Below are 24,397 nucleotides of genomic sequence, written 5' to 3' on the forward strand. Positions count from 1 at the left end.
CCCCTTGCAATAGCTCCATTCACCCGAGGAAATAGTCTTTGAACGTTCACTCTATCTATCCCCTTCATCATTTTATAAACCTCTATTAAGTCTCCCCTCAGCCTCCTCCGCTCCAGAGAGAACAGCCCTAGCTCCCTCAACCTTTCCTCATAAGACCTACCCTCCAAACCAGGCAGCATCCTGGTAAATCTCCTCTGCACTCTTTCCAGCGCTTCCACATCCTTCTTATAGTGAGGTGACCAGAACTGCACACAATATTCCAAATGTGGTCTCACCAAGGTCCTGTACAGTTGCAGCATAACCCCACGGCTCTTAAACTCCAACCCCCTGTTAATAAAAGCTAACACACTATAGGCCTTCTTCACAGCTCTATCCACTTGAGTGGCAACCTTTAGAGATCTGTGGATATGAACCCCAAGATCTCTCTGTTCCTCCACAGTCTTCAGAACCCTACCTTTGACCCTGTAATCCACATTTAAATTAGTCCTACCAAAATGAATCACCTCACATTTATCAGGGTTAAAATCCATTTGCCATTTTTCAGCCCAGCTTTGCATCATATAGTATCAAAAAAGAATAATGTACCTGGAATGAAAAAGGTATAGTTGCATAGAAACACATATAACCACTGTTAGAGATTCTGCACACCTTGGCCAAATACAGACGGCCCCAAGGTATAATGGGAAAGTGAAATGAACCACATTCCTCAAGAACAATACAGAGCACAGTTTATTATCAGTATAGTTCCCAGACACTAACCGAATGGGACAATTCAATTTCTACTGATAAAAAATGCTCAGCGGACAGTGAGAACAGGAACTCTTGAGCTCGATCATCTATGTAATTGAGAGACAGTGGGAAAGGTACCTTTGAACTCTATCGCCTACGTAATTGACAAGTGGGTGGGAGCTTCCGCATTCTGCGAACCAATGAATTCTCAAGCTGCCAGAGTAGGATGTAATTGGCCAAGGTAAATCGTCCATATTAACATGAGTGGTCCATCCTATTAAGATGTCAGAGTAGACGGGCAGATGATTTCTGAAGAAGTATAACGACAGAACATTTTAATAATGTAATTAGAGAATTGAGGTGTCTCAGAATGCTGGGCCTCCATGGTGGAACCAGGCCGGCGAATAAAGTATGTCTTCAAACCAGAATTACAGTCTCCGGTGAGTTCTTTGTATTTGCAGAGCTGTATTAATAAAGAGAAAACTCTTGCATGAAGCCAGCAAAAAGGCATAGCTTCCTGAAAAACTCCGTCATAGCTAGGGTGTAGAGAAAGATCAACTTAATGCAAGGTAAGTCCATTCAGAAGTCTGACAGCAGCAGGGAAGAAGCTGTTCTTGAGTCGGTTGGTACGTGACCTCAGAGTTTTGTATCTTTTTCCCGATGGAAGAAGGTGGAAGAGAGAATGGGTGCGTGGAGTCCTTAATTATGCCGGCTGCTTTGCCGAGGCAGCGGGAAGTGTAGACAGAGTCAATGGATGGGAGGCTGGGTTTGCGTGATGGATTGGGCTTCATTCACGACCTTTTGTAGTTCCTTGCGGTCTTGGGCAGAGCAGGAGCCCCATACCAAGCTGTGATACACCCAGAAAGAATGCTTTCGATGGAGCATCTGTGAGGAATAAAAGAATGACCAGGGTGAGGTTAGGGCCGGTCAAGGACGGCAGTGGGAATTTGTGCATGGAGTCAGAAGAGATAGGAGAGGTGATGAATGAATACTTTTCTTCGGTGTTCACCAAGGAGAGGGGCCATGTTTTTGAGGAAGAGATGGTGTCACAGGCTAATAGGCTGGAGGAAGTAGATGTTCGGAGGGAAGATGTACTAGCAATTTTGAATAAACTGAAAGTTGATAAATCCCCTGGGCCTGATGAAATATATCCTAGGAGTCTTTGGGAGGCAAGGGATGAGATTGCAGAGCCTTTGGCTTTGATCTTTGGGTCCTCACTGTCCACGGGGATGGTGCCAGAGGACTGGAGAGTGGCGAATGTTGTTCCTCTGTTTAAGAAAGGGAATAGAAATGACCCTGGTAATTATAGGCCGGTTAGTCTTACTTCGGTGGTCGGTAAGTTGATGGAAAAGGTCCTGAGGGATAGGATTTACGACCATTTAGAAAGATGCAGCTTAATCCGGGATAGTCAGCACGGATTTGTGAAGGGCAAGTCTTGCCTCACAAATTTGATAGAATTTTTTGAGGAGGTAACTAAGTGTGTAGATGAAGGTAGTGCAGTTGATGTCATATACATGGATTTTAGTAAGGCGTTTGATAAAGTCCCCCATGGTCGGCTTATGAAGAAAGTAAGGATGTGTGGGATAGAGGGAAAGTTGGCCGATTGGATAGGTAACTGGCTATCTAACAGAAGACAGAGGGTGGTGGTGGATGGAAAATTTTCGGACTGGAGGCAGGTTGCTAGCGGAGTGCCACAGGGATCAGTGTTTGGTCCTCTGCTCTTTGTCATTTTTATAAATGACTTGGAGGAGGGGGCTGAAGGGTGGATCAGTAAATTTGCTGATGACACCAAGATTGGTGGAGTAGTGGATGAGGTGGAGGGCTGTTGTAGGCTGCAAAGAGACATAGATAGGTGCAAAGCTGGGCTGCAAAATGGCAAATGGGAGTTTAACCCTGACAAAAGCGAGGTGATTCATTTTGGTAGGACAAATTTAAATGTGGATTACAGGGTCAAAGGTAGGGTTCTGAAGAATGTGGAGGAACAGAGAGATCTTGGGGTTCATATCCATAGATCTCTGAAGGTTGCCGCTCAAGTGGATAGAGCCGTGAAGAAGGCCTATAGTGTGTTGGCTTTCATTAACAGGGGGTTTGAGTTTAAGAGCCGTGGGGTTATGCTGCAACTGTACAGGACCTTGGTGAGACCACATTTGGAATATTGTGTGTAGTTCTGGTCGCCTCACTATAAGAAGGATGTGGAGACACTGGAAAGAGTGCAGAGGAGATTTACCAGGATGCTGCCTGGTTTGGAGGGTAGGTCTTATGAGGAAAGGTTGAGGGAACTTGGGCTTTTCTCTTTGGAGCGAAGGAGGCTGAGGGGAGACTTGATAGAGGTTTATAAGATGATGAGGGGGATAGATAGAGTGAACGTTCAAAGACTATTTCCTCGGGTGGATGGAGCTATTACAAGGGGGCATAACTTTAGGGTTCGTGGTGGGAGATACAGGAAGGATATCAGAGGTAGGTTCTTTACGCAGAGAGTGGTCGGGGTGTGGAATGGACTGCCTGCAGTGATAGTGGAGTCAGAAACTTTAGGAACATTTAAGCGGTTATTGGATAGGCACATGGAGCACACCAGGATGATAGGGAGTGGGATAGCTTGATCTTGGTTTCAGACAAAGCTCGGCACAACCTCGTGGGCCGAAGGGCCTGTTCTGTGCTGTACTGTTCTATGTTCTATCTGTAAAAGTTGGTGAGAGTTGTAGCTGACGAAGTCTCGCACGTGCCCCCAGTCACCATCTTGAGTCGCCACACAATAATCAGGTACAGGAACCCGGGGGATATAATCCTGAACCAGAGGGGGGAGAGGGTGTGGACACCCAACATTCATTCCTAATCCTCTTCACCCCCATCCAGCAGGGCCAATAACCCCCCCCACCCTCTCCCTCACCCGGAGAGGGAGGTCAAACTCAGTCACCAAAGAGAATGTCAGCAAAGAACAGCAGCAAGACAGTCCCCATCAAAACGCAAATTTTATTCGATAGTCGGAACTACAAATTAGGCCGTTTATATATATATATATGTACAAAAAGAGAAAGAAATACCGATTATCCCACCAGCAACTCAAACTGTCCCACTGAAATATTCACTCAGTCATTCCCAAACACAATGGCAGTTCCCCCAACCACCCCCACATTCCCCCCAAATCCACACCGAAAGTGACCCTGCCTCAGCACAGGAAGATCCCATTGGGAGTGACGGGGAGGGGGGGGGGGGGGGGGGGGGGAGTGACGGGGAGGTGGGGGGTGACGGGGGGAGGGGAGTGACGGGGGAGGGAGTGACGGGGGGAGGGAAGTGACGGGGGGAGGGGAGTGGACGGGGGGAGGGGAGTGACGGGGGGAGGGGAATGACGGGGGGAGGGAGTGACGGGGGGAGGGGAGTGACGGGGGGAGGGAGTGACGGGGAGGAGTGACGGGGGGGAGGTGACGGGGGGTGGGAGTGACGGGGGGAGGGGAGTGACGGGGGAGGGGAGTGACGGGGGAGGGGAGTGACGGGGGAGGGGAGTGACGGGGGAGGGGAGTTACGGGGAGGTGGGGGAGTGACGGGGGGAGGGGAGTGACGGGGGGAGGGGAGTGACGGGGGGAGGGGAGTGACGGGGGGAGGGGAGTGACGGGGGAGGGGAGTGACGGGGGGAGGGGAGTGACGGGGGGAGGGGAGTGACGGGGGGAGGGGAGTGACGGGGGTGGGGGAGTGACGGGGGATAATTATTCCGGTTGGGGGGGTGGTACAGACAGGAGACTGGGTGTGGGCGGGGCGATGGGGCAGGGGATCATTGCAGAGGGGGACTGGGGGGGGGCAACACCGACAATTAACCCACTCCCCCTGACCTCAGAGAGGCTCCGCAGCCCCTCACCCACACTCCCCGAGATAAACTGGATCAGTTCCCCCTCCTGCCGCAGCCCCGCCCCCTGCCCTCCCCCCTCACCGCAGCCCCTCCCTCTCACCGCAGCCCCTCCCCCTCACCGCAGCCCCTCCCCCTCACCGCAGCCCCTCCCCCTCACCGCAGCCCCTCCCCTTCACCGCAGCCCCTCCCCCCTCACCGCAGCCCCTCCCCCTCACCGCAGCCCCACCCCCTCACCGCAGCCCCTCCCCCCTCACCGCAGCCCCGCCCCCTCACCGCAGCCCCGCCCCCTCACCGCAGCCCCGCCCCCTCACCGCAGCCCCCCCCTCACCGCAGCCCCGCCCCCCTCACCGCAGCCCCGCCCCCACAACTCGAGGCACGGGATGTTCGAGAATCGGGGCGGAGGAATCCAGAGTTGCTGCTGCCTCGACACCACCCCCCCCCGCCGGGTCACCCAGGCAAACCTGGGGGGCTGGAGACACCTCGGCGGGGGGTGGGGTGGGCAGTGGCGAGGCGTTCCCGGGTGGTCTACGCCGGGAGACTCAACTTCTTCCCCTTCAGAACTACAGGAGAGAGAGAGAGAATCCATCAAAATTCATCACCCACTCACTCAGCAACCGGCGCAACGGGGAGGGGGAGGGGGAGGGAGGGAGGGGGAGGGGGAGGGAGGGGGAGGGAGGGAGGGGGGAGGGGGAGGGAGGGAGGGGGAGGGGGAGGGAGGGAGGGGGGAGGGGGAGGGAGGGGGGAGGGGGAGGGAGGGGGAGGGGGAGGGAGGGAGGGGGGAGGGGGAGGGAGGGGGGGAGGGAGGGGGAGGGAGGGAGGGGAGGGGGGGAGGGAGGGGGAGGGGGGGGAGGGGGGGGAGGGGGGGAGGGGGAGGGGGGAGGGGGAGGGGGGGAGGGGGAGAGGGGGAGGGAGGGGGAGGGAGGGGGTAGTTGGAGGAGGGGGGAGTGGGAGGGAGGGGGAGGGAGTGGGAGGGAGGGGGAGGGAGTGGGAGGGAGGGGGAGGGAGTGGGAGGGAGGGGGAGGGAGTGGGAGGGAGGGGGAGGGAGTGGGAGGGAGTGGGAGGGAGGGGGGAGGTAGGGGAGAGGGAGGGAGTAGGGGGAGGGAGGGAGTAGGAGGGAGGGGGGGAGTGGGAGGGAGGGAGGGGGGGGGGAGTGGGAGGGAGGGAGGGGGAGGGGGGGAGGGAGGGGAGGGAGGGGAGGGAGGGGAGGGAGGGGAGGGAGGGGGAGGGAGGGGGAGGGAGGGGAGGGAGGGGGAGGGGAGGGGAAGGAGTGGAGGGAGGGGGAGGGAGGGGGAAGGAGTGGAGGGAGGGGGAGGGAGGGGGAAGGAGTGGAGGGAGGGGGGGAAGGGGGAGGGAGGGGGAGGGAGGGGAGGGAGGGGGAGGGAGGGGAGGGAGGGGGAGGGAGGGGGAGGGAGGGGGAGGGAGGGAGGGGGAGCGAGGGGGAGGGGGAGGGAGAGGGGAGGGGTGGTGGAGGGAGATGGGGGGAGGGTGGAGGGGGAGGGCGGGGGGAGGGGGTGGGGGGGAGGGGGTGGTGGGCGGGGGGAGTGAGGGGGGGGAGGGGGAGGGTGTGGGGAGGGGGGAAGGGGGTGGGAGGGAGGGGAGGGAGGGGAGCGAGGGGGAGGAAGGGGGAGGGAGGGGGAGGGAGGGGGTGGGAGGGGGAGGGAGGGCTGGGAGGGGGAGGGAGGGAGGGAAGGGGAGGGGAGGGGAGGGGGGAGGGGGGAGCGAGGGGGAGGGGGAGGGGTGTACATTCCCGCTCACTGACCTTTGGTGATGTAGAGATAGAAGAAGTCACAATACAACACGGTCTGCACCAAGCCCGCCACAATCACCAGCAGGTCAAAGAAACCCTCAGTGTAGTAACGCCAAATCCAGTTGAAGAGATAGAGTGTGCGGTACAACCCCAACGCAAAGAGATAGTGGCTGGTGATGGTCTCTGCTTCCCCCGTCTTACTGACCATAAACAACTGCGGCAGGATGGCCACTGACTCCAGATAGATCGAGAAAGTCCACATGATCTACAGAGACAGAGCATCATCACACACAGCACACAATATCACCCCTCCCTGTACTCCCTCTGACAGTGCGGCACTCCCTCAGTACTGACCCTCTGACAGTGCGGCACTCCCTCAGTATTGACCCTCTGACAGCGCGGCACTCCCTCAGTACTGACCCTCTGACAGTGCAGCACTCCCTCAGCACTGACCCTCTGACAGTGCGGCACTCCCTCAGCACTGACCCTCTGACAGTGCGGCACTCCCTCAGCACTGACCCTCTGACAGTGCGGCACTCCCTCAGTACTGACCCTCTGACAGTGCAGCACTCCCTCAGCACTGACCCTCTGACAGTGCGGCACTCCCTCAGCACTGACCCTCTGACAGTGCGGCACTCCCTCAGTACTGACCCTCTGACAGTGCGGCACTCCCTCAGTACTGACTCTCTGACAGTGCGGCACTCCCTCAGTACTGACCCTCTGACAGTGCGGCACTCCCTCAGTACTGACTCTCTGACAGTGCGGCACTCCCTCAGTACTGACCCTCTGACAGTGCGGCACTCCCTCAGTATTGACCCTCTGACAGTGCGGCACTCCCTCAGTACTGACCCTCTGACAGTGCGGCACTCCCTCAGTACTGACCCTCTGACAGTGCGGCACTCCCTCAGCACTGACCCTCTGACTGTGCGGCACTCCCTCAGCACTGACCCTCTGACAGTGCGGCACTCCCCTCAGTACTGACCCTCTGACAGTGCGGCACTCCCTCAGTACTGACCCTCTGACAGTGCGGCACTCCCTCAGTACTGACCCTCTGACAGTGCGGCACTCCCTCAGCACTGACCCTCTGACAGTGCGGCACTCCCTCAGCACTGACCCTCTGACAGTGCGGCACTCCCTCAGCACTGACCCTCTGACAGTGCGGCACTCCCTCAGTACTGACCCTCTGACAGTGCGGCACTCCCTCAGCACGGGCACCGGGGGGCGGGAGTGTCGGCCTGGATTCTGGAGCTCATTCCGAGCACACAGCGATTATTTAGTTCTGTCACTCACCTCGAGGGGTGAGAAGTCATGGTTGACGAGGAATGCCAAGATGGCAGTGGGGAGCAGCAGGAACTCGATCCGGAACGTGTCATGGTTTCCATCATAGGTGGCTTTGAATTTCGAATAGATCATCCACACCGTGAGACTGGAACAAGTGATGTACACAACCTGGAAAAAGCAGGAAGGTTCACAGGTACAGCACAGGGTTAGATACAGAGTAAAGCTCCCTCTACACTGTCCCCATCAAACACTCCCAGGACAGGGACAGCACAGGGTTAGATACAGAGTAAAGCTCCCTCTACACTGTCCCCATCAAACACTCCCAGGACAGGGACAGCACGGGGTTAGATACAGAGTAAAGCTCCCTCTACACTGTCCCCATCAAACACTCCCAGGACAGGTACAGCACGGGGTTAGATACAGAGTAAAGCTCCCTCTACACTGTCCCCATCAAACACTCCCAGGACAGGGACAGCACGGGGTTAGATACAGAGTAAAGCTCCCTCTACACTGTCCCCCATCAAACACTCCCAGGACAGGTACAGCACGGGGTTAGATACAGAGTAAAGCTCCCTCTACACTGTCCCCATCAAACACTCCCAGGACAGGTACAGCACAGGGTTAGATACAGAGTAAAGCTCCCTCTACACTGTCCCCCATCAAACACTCCCAGGACAGGTACAGCACGGGGTTAGATACAGAGTAAAGCTCCCTCTACACTGTCCCCATCAAACACTCCCAGGACAGGTACAGCACAGGGTTAGATACAGAGTAAAGCTCCCTCTACACTGCCCCCATCAAACACTCCCAGGACAGGTACAGCACGGGGTTAGATACAGAGTAAAGCTCCCTCTACACTGTCCCCATCAAACACTCCCAGGACAGGTACAGCACAGGGTTAGATGCAGAGTAAAGCTCCCTCTACACTGCCCCCATCAAACACTCCCAGGACAGGGACAGCACGGGGTTAGATACAGAGTAAAGCTCCCTCTACACTGTCCCCATCAAACACTCCCAGGACAGGTACAGCACAGGGTTAGATACAGAGTAAAGCTCCCTCTACACTGTCCCCCATCAAACACTCCCAGGACAGGTACAGCACGGGGTTAGATACAGAGTAAAGCTCCTTCTACACTGTCCCCATCAAACACTCCCAGGACAGGAACAGCACGGTGTTAGATACAGAGTAAAGCTCCCTCTACACTGTCCCCATCAAACACTCCCAGGACAGGAACAGCACGGGGTTAGATACAGAGTAAAGCTCCCTCTACACTGTCCCCATCAAACACTCCCAGGACAGGTACAGCACGGGGTTAGATACAGAGTCAAGCTCCCTCTACACTGTCCCCATCAAACACTCCCAGGACAGGTACAGCACGGGGTTAGATACAGAGTAAAGCTCCCTCTACACTGTCCCCATCAAACACTCCCAGGACAGGTACAGCACGGGGTTAGATACAGAGTAAAGCTCCCTCTACACTGTCCCCAACAAACACTCCCAGGACAGGTACAGCACGGGGTTAGATACAGAGTAAAGCTCCCTCTACACTGTCCCCCATCAAACACTCCCAGGACAGGTACAGCACAGGGTTAGATACAAAGTAAAGCTCCCTCTTCACTGTCCCCAACAAACACTCCCAGGACAGGTACAGCACGGGGTTAGATACAGAGTAAAGCTCCCTCTACACTGTCCCCATCAAACACTCCCAGGACAGCTACAGCACGGGGTTAGATACAGAGTAAAGCTCCCTCTACACTGTCCCCAACAAACACTCCCAGGACAGGTACAGCACGGGGTTAGATACAGAGTAAAGCTCCCTCTACACTGTCCCCCATCAAACACTCCCAGGACAGGTACAGCACAGGGTTAGATACAGAGTAAAGCTCCCTCTACACTGTCCCCAACAAACACTCCCAGGACAGGTACAGCACGGGGTTAGATACAGAGTAAAGCTCCCTCTACACTGTCCCCATCAAACACTCCCAGGACAGGTACAGCACGGGGTTAGATACAGAGTAAAGCTCCCTCTACACTGTCCCCAACAAACACTCCCAGGACAGGTACAGCACGGGGTTAGATACAGAGTAAAGCTCCCTCTACACTGTCCCCCATCAAACACTCCCAGGACAGGTACAGCACAGGGTTAGATACAGAGTAAAGCTCCCTCTACACTGTCCCCAACAAACACTCCCAGGACAGGTACAGCACGGGGTTAGATACAGAGTAAAGCTCCCTCTACACTGTCCCCCATCAAACACTCCCAGGACAGGTACAGCACAGGGTTAGATACAGAGTAAAGCTCCCTCTACACTGTCCCCAACAAACACTCCCAGGACAGGTACAGCACGGGGTTAGATACAGAGTAAAGCTCCCTCTACACTGTCCCCATCAAACACTCCCAGGACAGGTACAGCACGGGGCTAGATACAGAGTAAAGCTCCCTCTACACTGTCCCCCATCAAACACTCCCAGGACAGGGACAGCACGGGGTTAGATACAGAGTAAAGCTCCCTCTACACTGTCCCCATCAATGGGTCAGGTGGCTTGGCCATAATAAGTTGCCCCTTAGTGTCATAGAGTTATAGAACATAGAACATTACAGCGCAGTACAGGCCCTTCGGCCCTCGATGTTGCGCTGACCAGTGAAACCAATCTAAAGCCCCTCTAATCTACACTATTCCAATATCATCCATATGTTTATCCAATAACCACTTGAACGCTCTCAACATTGACGAGTCCACCACTGCTGCAGGCAGGGCATTCCACGCCCTTACTACTCTCTGAGTGAAGAACCTACCTCTAACATCTGTCCTATATCTCTCACCCCTCAATTTAAAGCTATGTCCCCTCGTGCTAGCCAACACCATCCGAGGAAAAAGGCTCTCACTATCCACCCTATCTAATCCTCTGATCATCTTGTATGCCTCTGTTAAGTCACCTCTTAACCTTCTTCTCTCTAACGAAAACAACCTCAAGCCCCTCAGCCTTTCCTCATACGATTTTCCCACCATACCAGGCCACATCCTGGTAAATCTCCTCTGCACCCTTTCCAACACTTCCACATCTTTCCTATAATACGGGGACCAGAACTGTACGCAATACTCCAAATGCGGCCGCACCAGAGTTTTGTACAGTTGCAGCATGACCTCCTGGCTCCAAAACTCAATCCCTCTACCAATAAAAGTTAACACACCGTACGCCTTCTTAACAACCCTATCAACCTGGGTGCCAACTTTCAGGGATCTATGCACATGGACACCCAGATCCCTCTGTTCATCCACACTACCAAGTATCTTACCATTAGCCCAGTACTCTGTATTCCTGTTACTCCTTCCATCACTCAGCTGTCGAGAACTTCTGTCGTTTCTTCCTCGTTTCATGCTAATTTCAAAGTCAAACTGATCAGTCTTTCTCCGTTTAACTGGAGGCGAATCATCTGTGTTATCCTGAGGTGGCTTCCCTACTTCATGGACCAAACTCCTTCTCTCAAATTCATCTGCATTTTCTTTCCTGGGCCCGTTATATTTTTCCGATTTTGCCATTTCCATTTCCTGTTTAAGCCGATGGCTCTGTTCCATCTGTTTCCTATAACTTTGAGTGCAATCAATATCAATCCCAACTTTCTCATCTGAATCAGTGGTTTGTAATTTTTTCATGGGCAGACTTGTGATCAGTTGTGTCCTCAGAGGTACCACTGTACTTCCGCTTCCGTTCCTCTCTTTTCATCTCTCCTTCCCCTGCCATCTCATCGAGGTGTGGGGGCAACGGCTGCACAACTCCCGTATTCGGAGGCTTTGCTGTAATCAGCTTTTTCAATCCAGTTTCTTGAATTTCCACTGGTTCTTCGGATGGCTCGCTGAATCTGCACTGTGCTTCTATGCTAGGCCGCAAGCCAATCCCTACAGACATACTGGCAGACTCCTGTCCTTCTCTGGGGCTGAATGCTGAAATTAGTTTTTCTTGCTTGACTTTTCTGTGCTCCCTTTTGAGTAGTTCTTTCCGCACAGGCCTCCGCTCCAAATCTCCTTCTTTACCCACTGTAGGCAATTCTCTCCAAGCAGCCAGCTCAGGTTGCTTTTTTAACCCAAGACGCAGTTCCTCTTCCTCCTGACTGCCTCGCTTAACCTCTAACTTCTGCCTGTCTGTTCTTAAAGTTGGATCTGCGAAACGTCTCTTCCTAGCTTCGAGTTTGTCGATATCCAGTGCATTGGGTATTTCAGGACATGGTTCTGGTTTGAGATTCTTTTTATGCTTGATTTTCACTTCCTTATCTACAACCTCTATTTGGCTGGCAAGCGGCTTCTCTTTTGGCACCTTTGGCCTGGGAGGTTCCAATTTTGACAGCTCCATTTTTGTCTGGTCGAGTCTAGTTAACTGTGCTTTATTCTGTTCTGTCGGCGGAGATTTGACAGCGTCATTCTCTGACTTTCCTCTTGCTTTCTCTACAACCAACGGCTCAGTCATTTTTGTCTCTCTCTCCCTTACACGAGTTAACACCTCACAAGGAATTAAATCCAAACGATTCTTTGAAGCTCCTTCTTTCTCTGCTTTTTCTTTCCCTTGTTTTATTTTACTCTTTAGTCCATCAGGGTTTAGATCCCTGTCTACTTCAGAGATCCCTGTCTACTACAGAGTAAAGCTCCCTCTACACTGTCCCCTTCAAACACTCCCAGGACAGGTACAGCACGGGGTTAGATACAGAGTAAAGCTCCCTCTACACTGTCCCCATCAAACACTCCCAGGACAGGTACAGCACGGGGTTAGATACAGAGTAAAGCTCCCTCTGCACTGTCCCCTTCAAACACTCCCAGGACAGGTACAGCACGGGGTTAGATACAGAGTAAAGCTCCCTCTACACTGTCCCCATCAAACACTCCCAGGACAGGTACAGCACGGGGTTAGATACAGAGTAAAGCTCCCTCTGCACTGTCCCCTTCAAACACTCCCAGGACAGGTACAGCACGGGGTTAGATACAGAGTAAAGCTCACTCTACACTGTCCCCTTCAAACACTACCAGGACAGGTACAGCACGGGGTTAGATACAGAGTAAAGCTCCCTCTCCACTGTCCCCATCAAACACTCCCAGGACAGGTACAGCACGGGGTTAGATACAGAGTAAAGCTCACTCTACACTGTCCCCTTCAAACACTACCAGGACAGGTACAGCACGGGGTTAGATACAGAGTAAAGCTCACTCTACACTGTCCCCTTCAAACACTACCAGGACAGGTACAGCACGGGGTTAGATACAGAGTAAAGCTCCCTCTACACTGTCCCCATCAAACACTCCCCGGACACACACAGCACGGGGTTAGATACAGAGTAAAGCTCCCTCTACACTGTCCCCATCACACAGAGACCACTCCATCTGACGAAGGAGCATTGCTCCGAAAGCCTATGGTATTTGCTACCAAATAAACCTGTTGGACTTTAACCTGGTGTTGTGAGACTTCTTACTGTGCCCATCAAACACCCCCAGGACAGGTACAGCACGGGGTTAGATACAGAGTAAAGCTCCCTCTACACTGTCCCCATCAAACACTCCCTGGACAGGGACAGCACGGGGTTAGATACAGAGTAAAGCTCCCTCTACACTGTCCCCATCAAACACTCGCAGGACAGGTACAGCACGGGGTTAGATACAGAGTAAAGCTCCCTCTACACTGTCCCCATCAAACACTCCCAGGACAGGTACAGCACGAGGTTAGATACAGAGTAAAGCTCCCTCTACACTGTCCCCATCAAACACTCCCAGGACAGGTACAACACGGGGTTAGATACAGAGTAAAGCTCCCTCTACACTGTCCCCATCAAACACTCCCAGGACAGGTACAGCACGGGGTTAGATACAGAGTAAAGCTCCCTCTACACTGTCCCCATCAAACACTCCCAGGACAGGTACAACACGGGGTTAGATACAGAGTAAAGCTCCCTCTACACTGTCCCCCATCAAACACTCCCAGGACAGGTACAGCACGGGGTTAGGTACAGAGTAAAGCTCCCTCTACACTGTCCCCATCAAACACTCCCAGGACAGGTACAGCACGGGGTTAGATACAGAGTAAAGCTCCCTCTACACAGTCCCCATCAAACACTCCCAGGACAGGTACAGCACGGGGTTAGATACAGAGTAAAGCTCCCTCTACACTGTCCCCATCAAACACTCCCAGGACAGGTACAGCACGGGGTTAGATACAGAGTAAAGCTCCCTCTACACTGTCCCCATCAAACACTCCCAGGACAGGTACAACACGGGGTTAGATACAGAGTAAAGCTCCCTCTACACTGTCCCCATCAAACTCTCCCAGGACAGGTACAACACGGGGTTAGATACAGAGTAAAGCCCCCTCTACACTGGCCCCCATCAAACACTCCCAGGACAGGTACAGCACGGGGTTAGATACACTGTCCTATGAAGGATACATTCTGCCCATCTTGTGCCTGTTGCCCTCTCGATTCAGGATGATTTCCCCTGACCCTCCGCCTCGCCGACCCACTCCACCTTGTTCAGTCACCCCCTGAACATCTCTCGATCCCCCCGTCTCGAAGGCGTGCAGACTTCTCCGAGGGGAGGGGAGAGAATTCCAGGGACTCAGTGTCCTGTGACATTAGTATCCCTTTTCAAGCTGGTTTTTAAATCATGTTCCCCCAGCTGACAGCCTCAGCGATGTCAGTCTCTGATTGGTCCTTCAGTGCTTTTAAATGGGGTTGTTTCTGTTGTCTCTGGGGTTAGTTTCATGGCCCTGCATTTTTAGAAGGAAAGGTAAAGGGCTCTGAACAGGTTTCTTTCCTTCTTCGGGGGTCCTTGGGGGGTTTTGTTCCTGTTTGACTGCTGTTTGAGTTTTTTTTTTAGAAGGGACAGCAAGCTGGAAAGAAGTGTTTCTCTCTCTCCTGGAGTGGAAAATCTGCCTGTTGGTGGCTTGACCAGAGACTACCTGGAGGTTCTGGAAGCTGTTCTGTTCAGGAGGCTACTGGAACGTACAAGACTGAGAGTTTTCTCTTCTCCACCCAAAGGACCTCAATTGCAATATCAGGTGAGCCCTAGTCTTTGCCGTGTTGAACCTGTTTAAAGGGTTTTGTTTCTGGGATTGGTTTGATTGGAACATCTTAGATATATTAACGGTTATACATTATTTGTAATTGATAACTGTTGCTAATTTACTTACTATACATGTTCACTATATTCTTAAATAAACTGTGTTTGATAAAAGCTCCCGAGTGGGTTCTGCAGCCCAAGGCCCCATCCGATCCTTCAATCCGCACTGCCACCTTCGTATATCGTTCACAAGCACCCCAATCCACTCAGGATCTTCATCAAGTCACTCCTCTATTTCCAGAGGAAACCAGCCCAGTCTGTGCCAACCTTTCCTCATCAGACAACTTGCTCATCTCAGGTATGAATCTAGTAAACCTCCTCTGAACCACCTCCGATGCATTTACATCCTCCTGTAGCTTCTGCACACAATACTCAAGATGCGATCTCACCAATGTCCTGTATAACTAAAGCATAACATCTTATTTTAATGTTCAACTTCTGTCCTAATATACAGTAAATGGCAGAACCCTTAGGAACATTAACATACAGAGAGATCTGGACATACAGGTCCATGGATCCCTGAAAGTGGCAACACAGGTGGATAAGATAGTCAAGAAGGCATACAGCATGCTTGCCTGCATCGGCCAGGGCTTCGAGGATAAAAGTTGGCAAGTTATGTTACAGCTGCATAAAACTTTAGTTAGGCTGTATTTGGAGTATTGTGTGCAGTTCTGGTCGCCGCACTACCAGATGTGGAGGCTTTGGAGAGGGTGCAGAGAAGGTTTAGCAGGATGCTGCCTGGTCTGGATGGTTTTAGGTATGAGGAAAAGTTGAATAAGCTCAGATCGTTTTTACTGGAAAGACGGAGGTTGAGGGGCGACCTGATCAAAGTCTACAAAATTATGAGAGGCATAGATAGAGTGGATAGTCGGAGGCTTTTTCCCAGGGTGGAAGGGTCGATTAACGAGGGCACGGTGAAAGGTGGTAAGTTTACGGGAGACGTGTGGGGAATGTTTTTCACAGAGGGTGGTGGGTGCCTGGAATGTATTGCCAGTGGAGGTGGAGGATGCAGGCACGTTAGCAATATTCAAGGTGTATCGTGACACGTGAACAGGAGGCAAACAGAGGGATAGAAACCACATTGGCACAGGCTTGGTGGGCTGAAGGGCCTGTTTCTGTGCTGTATTGTTCATTGTCATTTAAAGAACAACATTCCAATAGCCTTACTGATGGCTTGCTGTATCTGCATACTAACCTTTCGTGACCAATGCACCAGAACACCCAGATCCCTCTGCACTTGGGAATTCTGCAGTCCTTCGCTGCAGCAACACTTCCCGACAAAACGAACATTCTCCCACATTCTGCCATCCAGCTGACACCCACTGCCCCAAACTATCTCCACCCACTTCCATCCGTCCTCTTCACGAGGTATTTTCCGATCTCTATTTGAGTTCTCTGTGAGTTTAGTGACCATGTCTTTGTCGCCCCGCCCGCCGCTCTATATTAAACTGTGTTTGCCACATGTGTGCCCATCCTGCCAGCAATTAGCACCGCTCTCAATCCTGTTCTCAACAAGAATCATTGTCGACGTGACAAGATAACCCTCTCCAGGACAATCCTGCCGGCCTTTTCCCAGCACTTTGGGATTTTATTTCAGATTCGCAGCCTCAGCGGGGTTTGTATATTTTTTAAATATTCGTGGATGACCCCAGGGTCAAACTGACACTGGCTCGCCATGGCAACAGTCACAACTTTGTTAACCAGCCTTTCATGTGGCACTTTGTCGAATGCACTCTGAAATCGATAATATTCAGCACATTTCCCAGTCCCAATTTACTCTGAATTAGAACATAGAACAGTCCAGCACAGGAGCAGGCCCCTCGGCCCACAATGCTGTGCCAAACATGACACCAAATTAAACTAATTCCTTCTGCCTGCCCTTGCTCCCTATCCCTCTATTCCTCACATATTCCTGTGCTTATCTAAAAGCCCCTTAAACACCCCGATCGTACCTGCCTCCTCCACCACCCCCTGGCAGCATGTTCCACCTCCCTTTCTATGTGTAAAAACTCGCCCCTCACATCTCCTCTGAACTTTCCCCCTCTGACCTTAAGTGCGTGCTCCTTATATTAGACAAAGAACAAAGAACAAAGAACAAAGAACAATACAGCACAGGAGCAGGCCCTTCGGCCCTCCAAGCCCGCGCCGCTCCCCGGTCCAGGATTGAATCCTGAATCCAGGATCCCCGCCCAATTTTCCAGCCTATCCACACCCTAATATCCTATCCACCGAGCTGTCCCTCACAGCTACGATGCTTTGTTCATTACAACCTATTAACTCACCCCCACCCCCCCATTCCAGACCATGTGATCTCCAGGGAGAGGCGAAAACCCAGAGTGAAAAACCCCAGGGCCAATATGGGGAAAAAAAAAATCTGGGAAATTCCTCTCCGACCCCCTGAGGCGATCGAAACGAGTCCAGGAGATCACACTGGCCCTGATCGGAAAATGCTTCCCAACCCTAGTCATTTCCACTTCCACGAACACCATCTGAATTCCCTGCCCCCGAGACAGGTTCCCAACTATCCGCAGTCTCGCTCTGTACTGGCACCAGCAAGATGATCATAGAATGAAGCCTTGAAACGAGAAACAAAGAACAATTAGCCCGCGCCGCTCCCTGGTCCAAACTAGACCACTCTTTTGTATCCCTCCATTCCCACTCCGTTCATATAGCTGTCTAGATAAGTCTTAAACGTTCCCAGTGTGTCCGCCTCCACCACCTTGCCCGGCAACACATTCCAGGCCCCCACGACCCTCTGTGTGAAATATGTCCTTCTGATATCTGTGTTAAACCTCCCCCCCTTCACCTTTCAACTCTGGGGAAAAGTTTGTGACTGTCCAGCCTATCTCTGTCTCTCATCATTTTATAGACTTCTGTCAGGTCTCCCCTCAGCTTCCGCCGCTCCAGAGAAAATAACCCTAGTTTATGCAGCCTCTCCTTATAGGTCAAACCCTCTAATCCAGGCAGCATCCTGGTGAACCTCTTCTGCACCCTCTCCAAAGCCTCCAGAACGATAGATAGGTTCTTGATTAGTAAGGGGATCGTGGGTTATGGGGAGGAGAATGGGGATGAGAAAGATATCAGCCATGATTGAATGGCGGGGCAGACTCGATGGGCCGAGTGGCCTCATTCTGCTCCTATGTCTTATGGCCCACATCCTTCCTGTAATGCGGCGACCAGAACAGAATGGGGGATTTTCAAAATTCCTATCTCAAAGAACCCAAAGCTCTCCAGTTCCCGGTTGGGTTTTGAATCGAGGTTTCTCCAGTGGAGAGTGGGGTGGGAAAGCACCTTCACCTCACATCCCCGAGAATGTGATCCATTTCAGTGGGGTCATCTCTCAATCTCTGAACACCCAGATAATCTCGAGGCTGCCCAGTGGAGCAGGAGCGAATTCCGTTCCCCCCAAACCCCTCACCAACTCCCCCCATTCAGCCGCAGAGGGAACAGGGGCTTGAACGGAATCCACCCCCCCCGCCCCTTACCTTCATGCACGTGTTATACAGCGAGATGAAGTTGGTGAACAGATCGAGATACCGAGTGGTGAACACGATGGCAAACAACAACTGGCTCTTGCCAGAAATACCTGAGGGTGGGACAGAGAGAGAGAGAGAGAGTGAGTGAGAGACGGTACGGTCCACACCTCAAACTATCCCCTGGCAGTGAGACAGCCCAGGACAACTCAGCACTGACAACATTCACCAGACGCACGCCCCCACTAATCACTTCACACTGATCAGGAGCAGGAACCCTGGCTGATTTCCCCTCTCTCTAACCCAGGGATCACTGGACAGGGATCAGGAGCAGGATCCCTGGCTGATTTCCCCTCTCTCTAACCCAGGGATCACTGGACAGGGATCAGGAGCAGGAACCCTGGCTGATTTCCTCTCTCTCTCTAACCCAGGGATCACTGGACAGGGATCAGGAGCAGGAACCCTGGCTGATTTCCCCTCTCTCTAACCCAGGGATCACTGGACAGGGATCAGGAGCAGGAACCCTGGCTGATTTCCCCCCTCTCTAACCCAGGGATCACTGGACAGGGATCAGGAGCAGGAACCCTGGCTGATTTCCCCTCTCTCTCTAACCCAGGGATCACTGGACAGGGATCAGGAGCAGGAACCCTGGCTGATTTCCCCTCTCTCTCTCTCTCTAACCCAGGGATCACTGGACAGTGATCAGGAGCAGGAACCCTGGCTGATTTCCCCTCTCTCTCTCTCTCTAACCCAGGGATCACTGGACAGGGATCAGGAGCAGGAACCCTGGCTGATTTCCCCTCTCTCTAACCCAGGGATCACTGGACAGGGATCAGGAGCAGGAACCCTGGCTGATTTCCCCTCTCTCTAACCCAGGGATCACTGGACAGGGATCAGGAGCAGGAACCCTGGCTGATTTCCCCTCTCTCTCTAACCCAGGGATCACTGGACAGTGATCAGGAGCAGGAACCCTGGCTGATTTCCCCCCTCTCTCTAACCCAGGGATCACTGGACAGGGATCAGGAGCAGGAACCCTGGCTGATTTCCCCTCTCTCTCTCTAACCCAGGGATCACTGGACAGGGATCAGGAGCAGGAACCCTGGCTGATTTCCCCTCTCTCTCTAACCCAGGGATCACTGGACAGGGATCAGGAGCAGGAACCCTGGCTGATTTCCCCTCTCTCTCTAACCCAGGGATCACTGGACAGGGATCAGGAGCAGGAACCCTGGCTGATTTCCCCTCTCTCTCTAACCCAGGGATCACTGGACAGGGATCAGGAGCAGGAACCCTGGCTGATTTCCCCTCTCTCTAACCCAGGGATCACTGGACAGGGATCAGGAGCAGGAACCCTGGCTGATTTCCCCTCTCTCTCTAACCCAGGGATCACTGGACAGGGATCAGGAGCAGGAACCCTGGCTGATTTCCCCTCTCTCTCTTCACCCCAGGGATCACTGGACAGGGATCAGGAGCAGGAACCCTGGCTGATTTCCTCTCTCTCTCTAACCCAGGGGTCACTGGACAGGGATCAGGAGCAGGAACCCTGGCTGATTTCCTCTCTCTCTCTAACCCAGGGGTCACTGGACAGGGATCAGGAGCAGGAACCCTGGCTGATTTCCCCCCTCTCTCTAACCCAGGGATCACTGGACAGGGATCAGGAGCAGGAACCCTGGCTGATTCCCCCTCTCTCTCTCTTTCTAACCCAGGGATCACTGGACAGTGATCAGGAGCAGGAACCCTGGCTGATTTCCCCTCTCTCTCTTCACCCCAGGGGTCACTGGACAGGGATCGGGAGCAGGAACCCTGGCTGATTTCCCCTCTCTCTCTAACCCAGGGATCACTGGACAGGGATCAGGAGCAGGAACCCTGGCTGATTTCCTCTCTCTCTCTAACCCAGGGATCACTGGACAGGGATCAGGAGCAGGAACCCTGGCTGATTTCCCCTCTCTCTCTAACCCAGGGATCACTGGACAGGGATCAGGAGCAGGAACCCTGGCTGATTTCCCCCCTCTCTCTAACCCAGGGATCACTGCACAGGGATCAGGAGCAGGAACCCTGGCTGATTTCCCCTCTCTCTCTAACCCAGGGATCACTGGACAGGGATCAGGAGCAGGAACCCTGGCTGATTTCCCCCCTCTCTCTAACCCAGGGATCACTGGACAGGGATCAGGAGCAGGAACCCTGGCTGATTTCCTCTCTCTCTCTAACCCAGGGATCACTGGACAGGGATCAGGAGCAGGAACCCTGGCTGATTTCCCCTCTCTCTCTAACCCAGGGGTCACTGGACAGGGATCGGGAGCAGGAACCCTGGCTGATTTCCCCTCTCTCTCTCTCTAACCCAGGGATCACTGGACAGGGATCAGGAGCAGGAACCCTGGCTGATTTCCCCTCTCTCTCTCTCTAACCCAGGGATCACTGGACAGGGATCAGGAGCAGGAACCCTGGCTGATTTCCCCTCTCTCTCTCTCTCTCTAACCCAGGGATCACTGGACAGGGATCAGGAGCAGGAACCCTGGCTGATTTCCCCTCTCTCTCTCTCTCTAACCCAGGGGTCACTGGACAGTGATCGGGAGCAGGAACCCTGGCTGATTTCCCCTCTCTCTCTAACCCAGGGATCACTGGACAGGGATCAGGAGCAGGAACCCTGGCTGATTTCCTCTCTCTCTCTCTCTAACCCAGGGATCACTGGACAGTGATCAGGAGCAGGAACCCTGACTGGATTGCAATGACACGATATGATTTTGGGGACAGTGAGGTAGAAATTAAGAGTTGGCGACATTCAGGAGTGGATTTATCACAAAGGGCAATAATGGCTCTGTGAGACTGGGGGAGTGTTGCTGGCTTTTAAGGGATTCAGGAGAAAAGTTAAATAACATTGCAGAGGGTTAGGGCTGTGGGGGTGGGGGTACGGGTTGTGTGGGTTAGGGCTGTGGGGGTGAGGGCTGTGGGGGTTAGGGCTGTGGGGGAGGGGGTTAGGGCTGTGGGGGTGGGGGTTAGGGCTGTGGGTTAGGGCTGTGGGGGTGGGTGTTAGGGCTGTGGGGGTGGGAGTTAGCGTGGTGGGGGTTAGGGTTGTGGGGGTTAGGGTTGTTGGGGTTGTGGGGGTGGGGGTTGTGGGGGTGGGGGTTGTGAGGGTGGGGGTTAGGGTTGTGGGGGTTAAGGTTGTGGGGGTTAGGGCTGTGGGGGTGGGGGTTAGGGCTGTGGGGGTGGGGGTTAGGGCTGTGGGGGTGGGGGTTAGGGCTGTGGGGGTGGGGGTTAGGGTTGTGGGGGTGGGGGTTAGGGCTGTGGGGGTGGGGGTTAGGGTTGTGGGGGTGGGGATTAGGGTTGTGGGGGTTAAGGTTGTGGGGGTGGGGGTTAGGGTTGTGGGGGTTAAGGTTATGGGGGTGGAGGTTAGGGTTGTGGGGGTTAGGGTTGTGGGGGTGGGGGTTAGGGTTGTGGGGGTTAGGGTTGTGGGGGTTAGGGCTGTGGGGGTGGGGGTTAGGGTTGTGGGAGTTAGGGCTGTGGGGGTGGGGGTCAGGGTTGTGGGGGTTAGGGTTGTGGGGGTTAGGGTTGTGGGGGTTAGCGCTGTGGGGGTGGGGGTTAGGGTTGTGGGGGTTAAGGTTGTGGGGGTTAGGGTTGTGGGGGTGGGGGTTAGGGTTGTGGGGGTTAGGGTTGTGGGGGTGGGGGTTAAGGTTATGGGGGTGGGGTTTAGGGTTGTGGGGGTGGGGGTTAGGGTTGTGGGGGTTAGGGTTGTGGGGGTGGGGTTTAGGGTTGTGGGGGTGGGGGTTAGGGTTAGGGCTGTGGGGGTGGGGGTTAGGGTTGTGGGGGTGGGGGTTAGGGTTGTGGGGGTTAGGGCTGTGGGGGTGGGGGTTAGGGTTATGGGGGTGGGGGTTAGGGTTGTGGGGGTTAGGGCTGTGGGGGTGGGGGTTAGGGCTGTGGGGGTGGGGGTTAGGGTTGTGGGGGTGGGTGTTAGGGTTGTGGGGGTGGGGGTTAGGGTTGTGAGGGTGGGGGTTAGGGTTGTGGGGGTGGGGGTGAGGGTTGTGGGGGTGGGGGTGAGGGTTGTGGGGGTGGGGGTGAGGGTTGTGGGGGTTGGGGTGAGGGTTGTGGGGATGGGGGTTAGGGTTGTGGGGGTGGGGGTGAGGGTTGTGGGGGTGGGGGTGAGGGTTGTGGGGGTTAGGGTTGTGGGGGTGGGGGTTAAGGTTATGGGGGTGGGGGTTAGGGTTGTGGGGGTTAGGGTTGTGGGGGTTAGCGCTGTGGGGGAGGGGGTTAGGGCTGTGGGGGTGGGGGTTAGGGTTGTGGGGGTGGGGGTTAGTGCGGTGGGGGTGGGGGTTAGGGTTGTGGGGGTTAAGGTTATGGGGGTGGGGGTTAGGGCTGTGGGGGTGGGGGTTAGGGTTGTGGGGGTTAGCGCTGTGGGGGTGGGGGCTAGGGTTGTGGGGGTTAGGGTGGTGGGGGTTAAGGTTATGGGGGTGGGGGTTAGGGCTGTGGGGGTGGGGGTTAGGGTTGTGGGGGTGAGGGTTAGGGTTGTGGGGGTGGGGGTGAGGGTTGTGGGGGTGGGGGTTAGGGCTGTGGGGGTTAGGGTTGTGGGGGTGAGGGTTGTGGGAGAGGGGAGTCGGGGGGAGGGTTGTGGGGGTGGGGGTGGGGGGGGTGGGGGTTAGGGTTGTGGGGGTGGGGGTTAGGGTTATGGGGGTGGGGGTTAGGGTTATGGGGGTGGGGGCTAGGGTTATGGGGGTGGGGGTTAGGGTTGTGGGGGTGGGGGTTAGGGTTAGGGCTGTGGGGGTGGGGGTTAGGGTTGTGGGGGTGGGGGTTAGGGTTGTGGGGGTGGGGGTTAGGGTTGTGGGGGTGGGGGTTAGGGTTGTGGGGGTGGGGGTTAGGGTTATGGGGGTGGGGGTTAGGGTTATGGGGGTGGGGGTTAGGGTTGTGGGGGTGGGGGTTAGGGTTAGGGCTGTGGGGGTGGGGGTTGTGGGGGTGGGGGTTAGGGTTGTGGGGGTGGGGGTTGTGGGGGTGGGGGTTGTGGGGGTGGGGGTGAGGGTTGTGGGGGTGGGGGTTGTGGGGGTGGGGGTTGTGGGGGTGGGGGTTGTGGGGGTGGGGGTTGTGGGGGCTGTGGGGGTGGGGATGGGGGGACCGGGCTAGGCCGCAGCCTGGGGCTGGAGTTGCCGCTCTCCCCGGTTACTGACCCGCACACGAGCGGCTCCGCCACATCTTGAGCAGCAGCAGCAGCGCCGCCAGGAGGTGGCTCAGATCCCCGGAGAAACGGAACAGATTCATCACCGGAGCCCGAGACAGAGCGCCCTGATCCCCGCCCCGCACACACTGCCAGCCCGAGGCCCACCCCCAGCCCGGGGACTGCCGCTGCCTCACTGCCGGGGAGGAGCCTCACCGTCCCGGGCCCGGCCCCAGCCCCGGCCCGCAGTCACAGCGCGAACCCCGCCCGGAGTCACAGCGCGAACCCCGCCCGCAGTCACAGCGCGAACCCCGCCCGGAGTCACAGCGCGAACCCCGCCCGGAGTCACAGCGCGAACCCCGCCCGCAGTCACAGCGCGAATCCCGCCCGCAGTCACAGCGCGAACCCCGCCCACAGTCACAGCGCGAACCCCGCCCGGAGTCACAGCGCGAACCCCGCCCGCAGTCACAGCGCGAACCCCGCCCGGAGTCACAGCGCGAACCCCGCCCGCAGTCACAGCGCGAACCGCGCCCGCAGTCACAGCGCGAACCCCGCCCGGAGTCACAGCGCGAACCCCGCCCGGAGTCACAGCGCGAACCCCGCCCGGAGTCACAGCGCGAACCCCGCCCGGAGTCACAGCGCGAACCCCGCCCGGAGTCACAGCGCGAACCCCGCCCGGAGTCACAGCGCGAACCCCGCCCGGAGTCACAGCGCGAACCCCGCCCGCAGTCACAGCGCGAACCCCGCCCGGAGTCACAGCGCGAACCCCGCCCGGAGTCACAGCGCGAACCCCGCCCGGAGTCACAGCGCGAACCCCGCCCGGAGTCACAGCGCGAACCCCGCCCGCAGTCACAGCGCGAACCCCGCCCGCAGTCACAGCGCGAACCCCGCCCGGAGTCACAGCGCGAACCCCGCCCGCAGTCACAGCACGAATCCCGCCCGAGTCACAGCGCGAACCCCGCCCGCAGTCACAGCGCGAACCGCGCCCGGAGTCACAGCGCGAACCGCGCCCGGAGTCACAGCGCGAACCCCACCCGCAGTCACAGCGCGAACCCCTCCCGCAGTCACAGCGCGAACCCCGCCCGAGTCACAGC

General features: G+C 55.3%; 1 protein-coding gene across 1 annotated transcript; it reads right to left on the reverse strand.

The window, feature by feature from the left end:
• Nucleotides 1-4,902: 4,902 nt before the first annotated feature.
• Nucleotides 4,903-23,547, reverse strand: LOC144487608 (ER lumen protein-retaining receptor 1). The gene is made up of 5 exons (XM_078205697.1): nt 23,317-23,547; nt 18,182-18,282; nt 7,608-7,766; nt 6,330-6,582; nt 4,903-5,130 (listed from the first exon to the last, which is right to left on the reverse strand). The coding sequence occupies exons 1-5, from the start codon at nt 23,405-23,407 to the stop codon at nt 5,096-5,098; spliced, it is 639 nt and encodes a 212-aa protein (XP_078061823.1). The 5' UTR covers nt 23,408-23,547; the 3' UTR covers nt 4,903-5,095.
• Nucleotides 23,548-24,397: the final 850 nt, after the last annotated feature.

This window comes from Mustelus asterias, unplaced genomic scaffold (genome assembly GCF_964213995.1).
Source record: "Mustelus asterias unplaced genomic scaffold, sMusAst1.hap1.1 HAP1_SCAFFOLD_918, whole genome shotgun sequence".
Taxonomy (NCBI): Eukaryota; Metazoa; Chordata; class Chondrichthyes; order Carcharhiniformes; family Triakidae; genus Mustelus; species Mustelus asterias.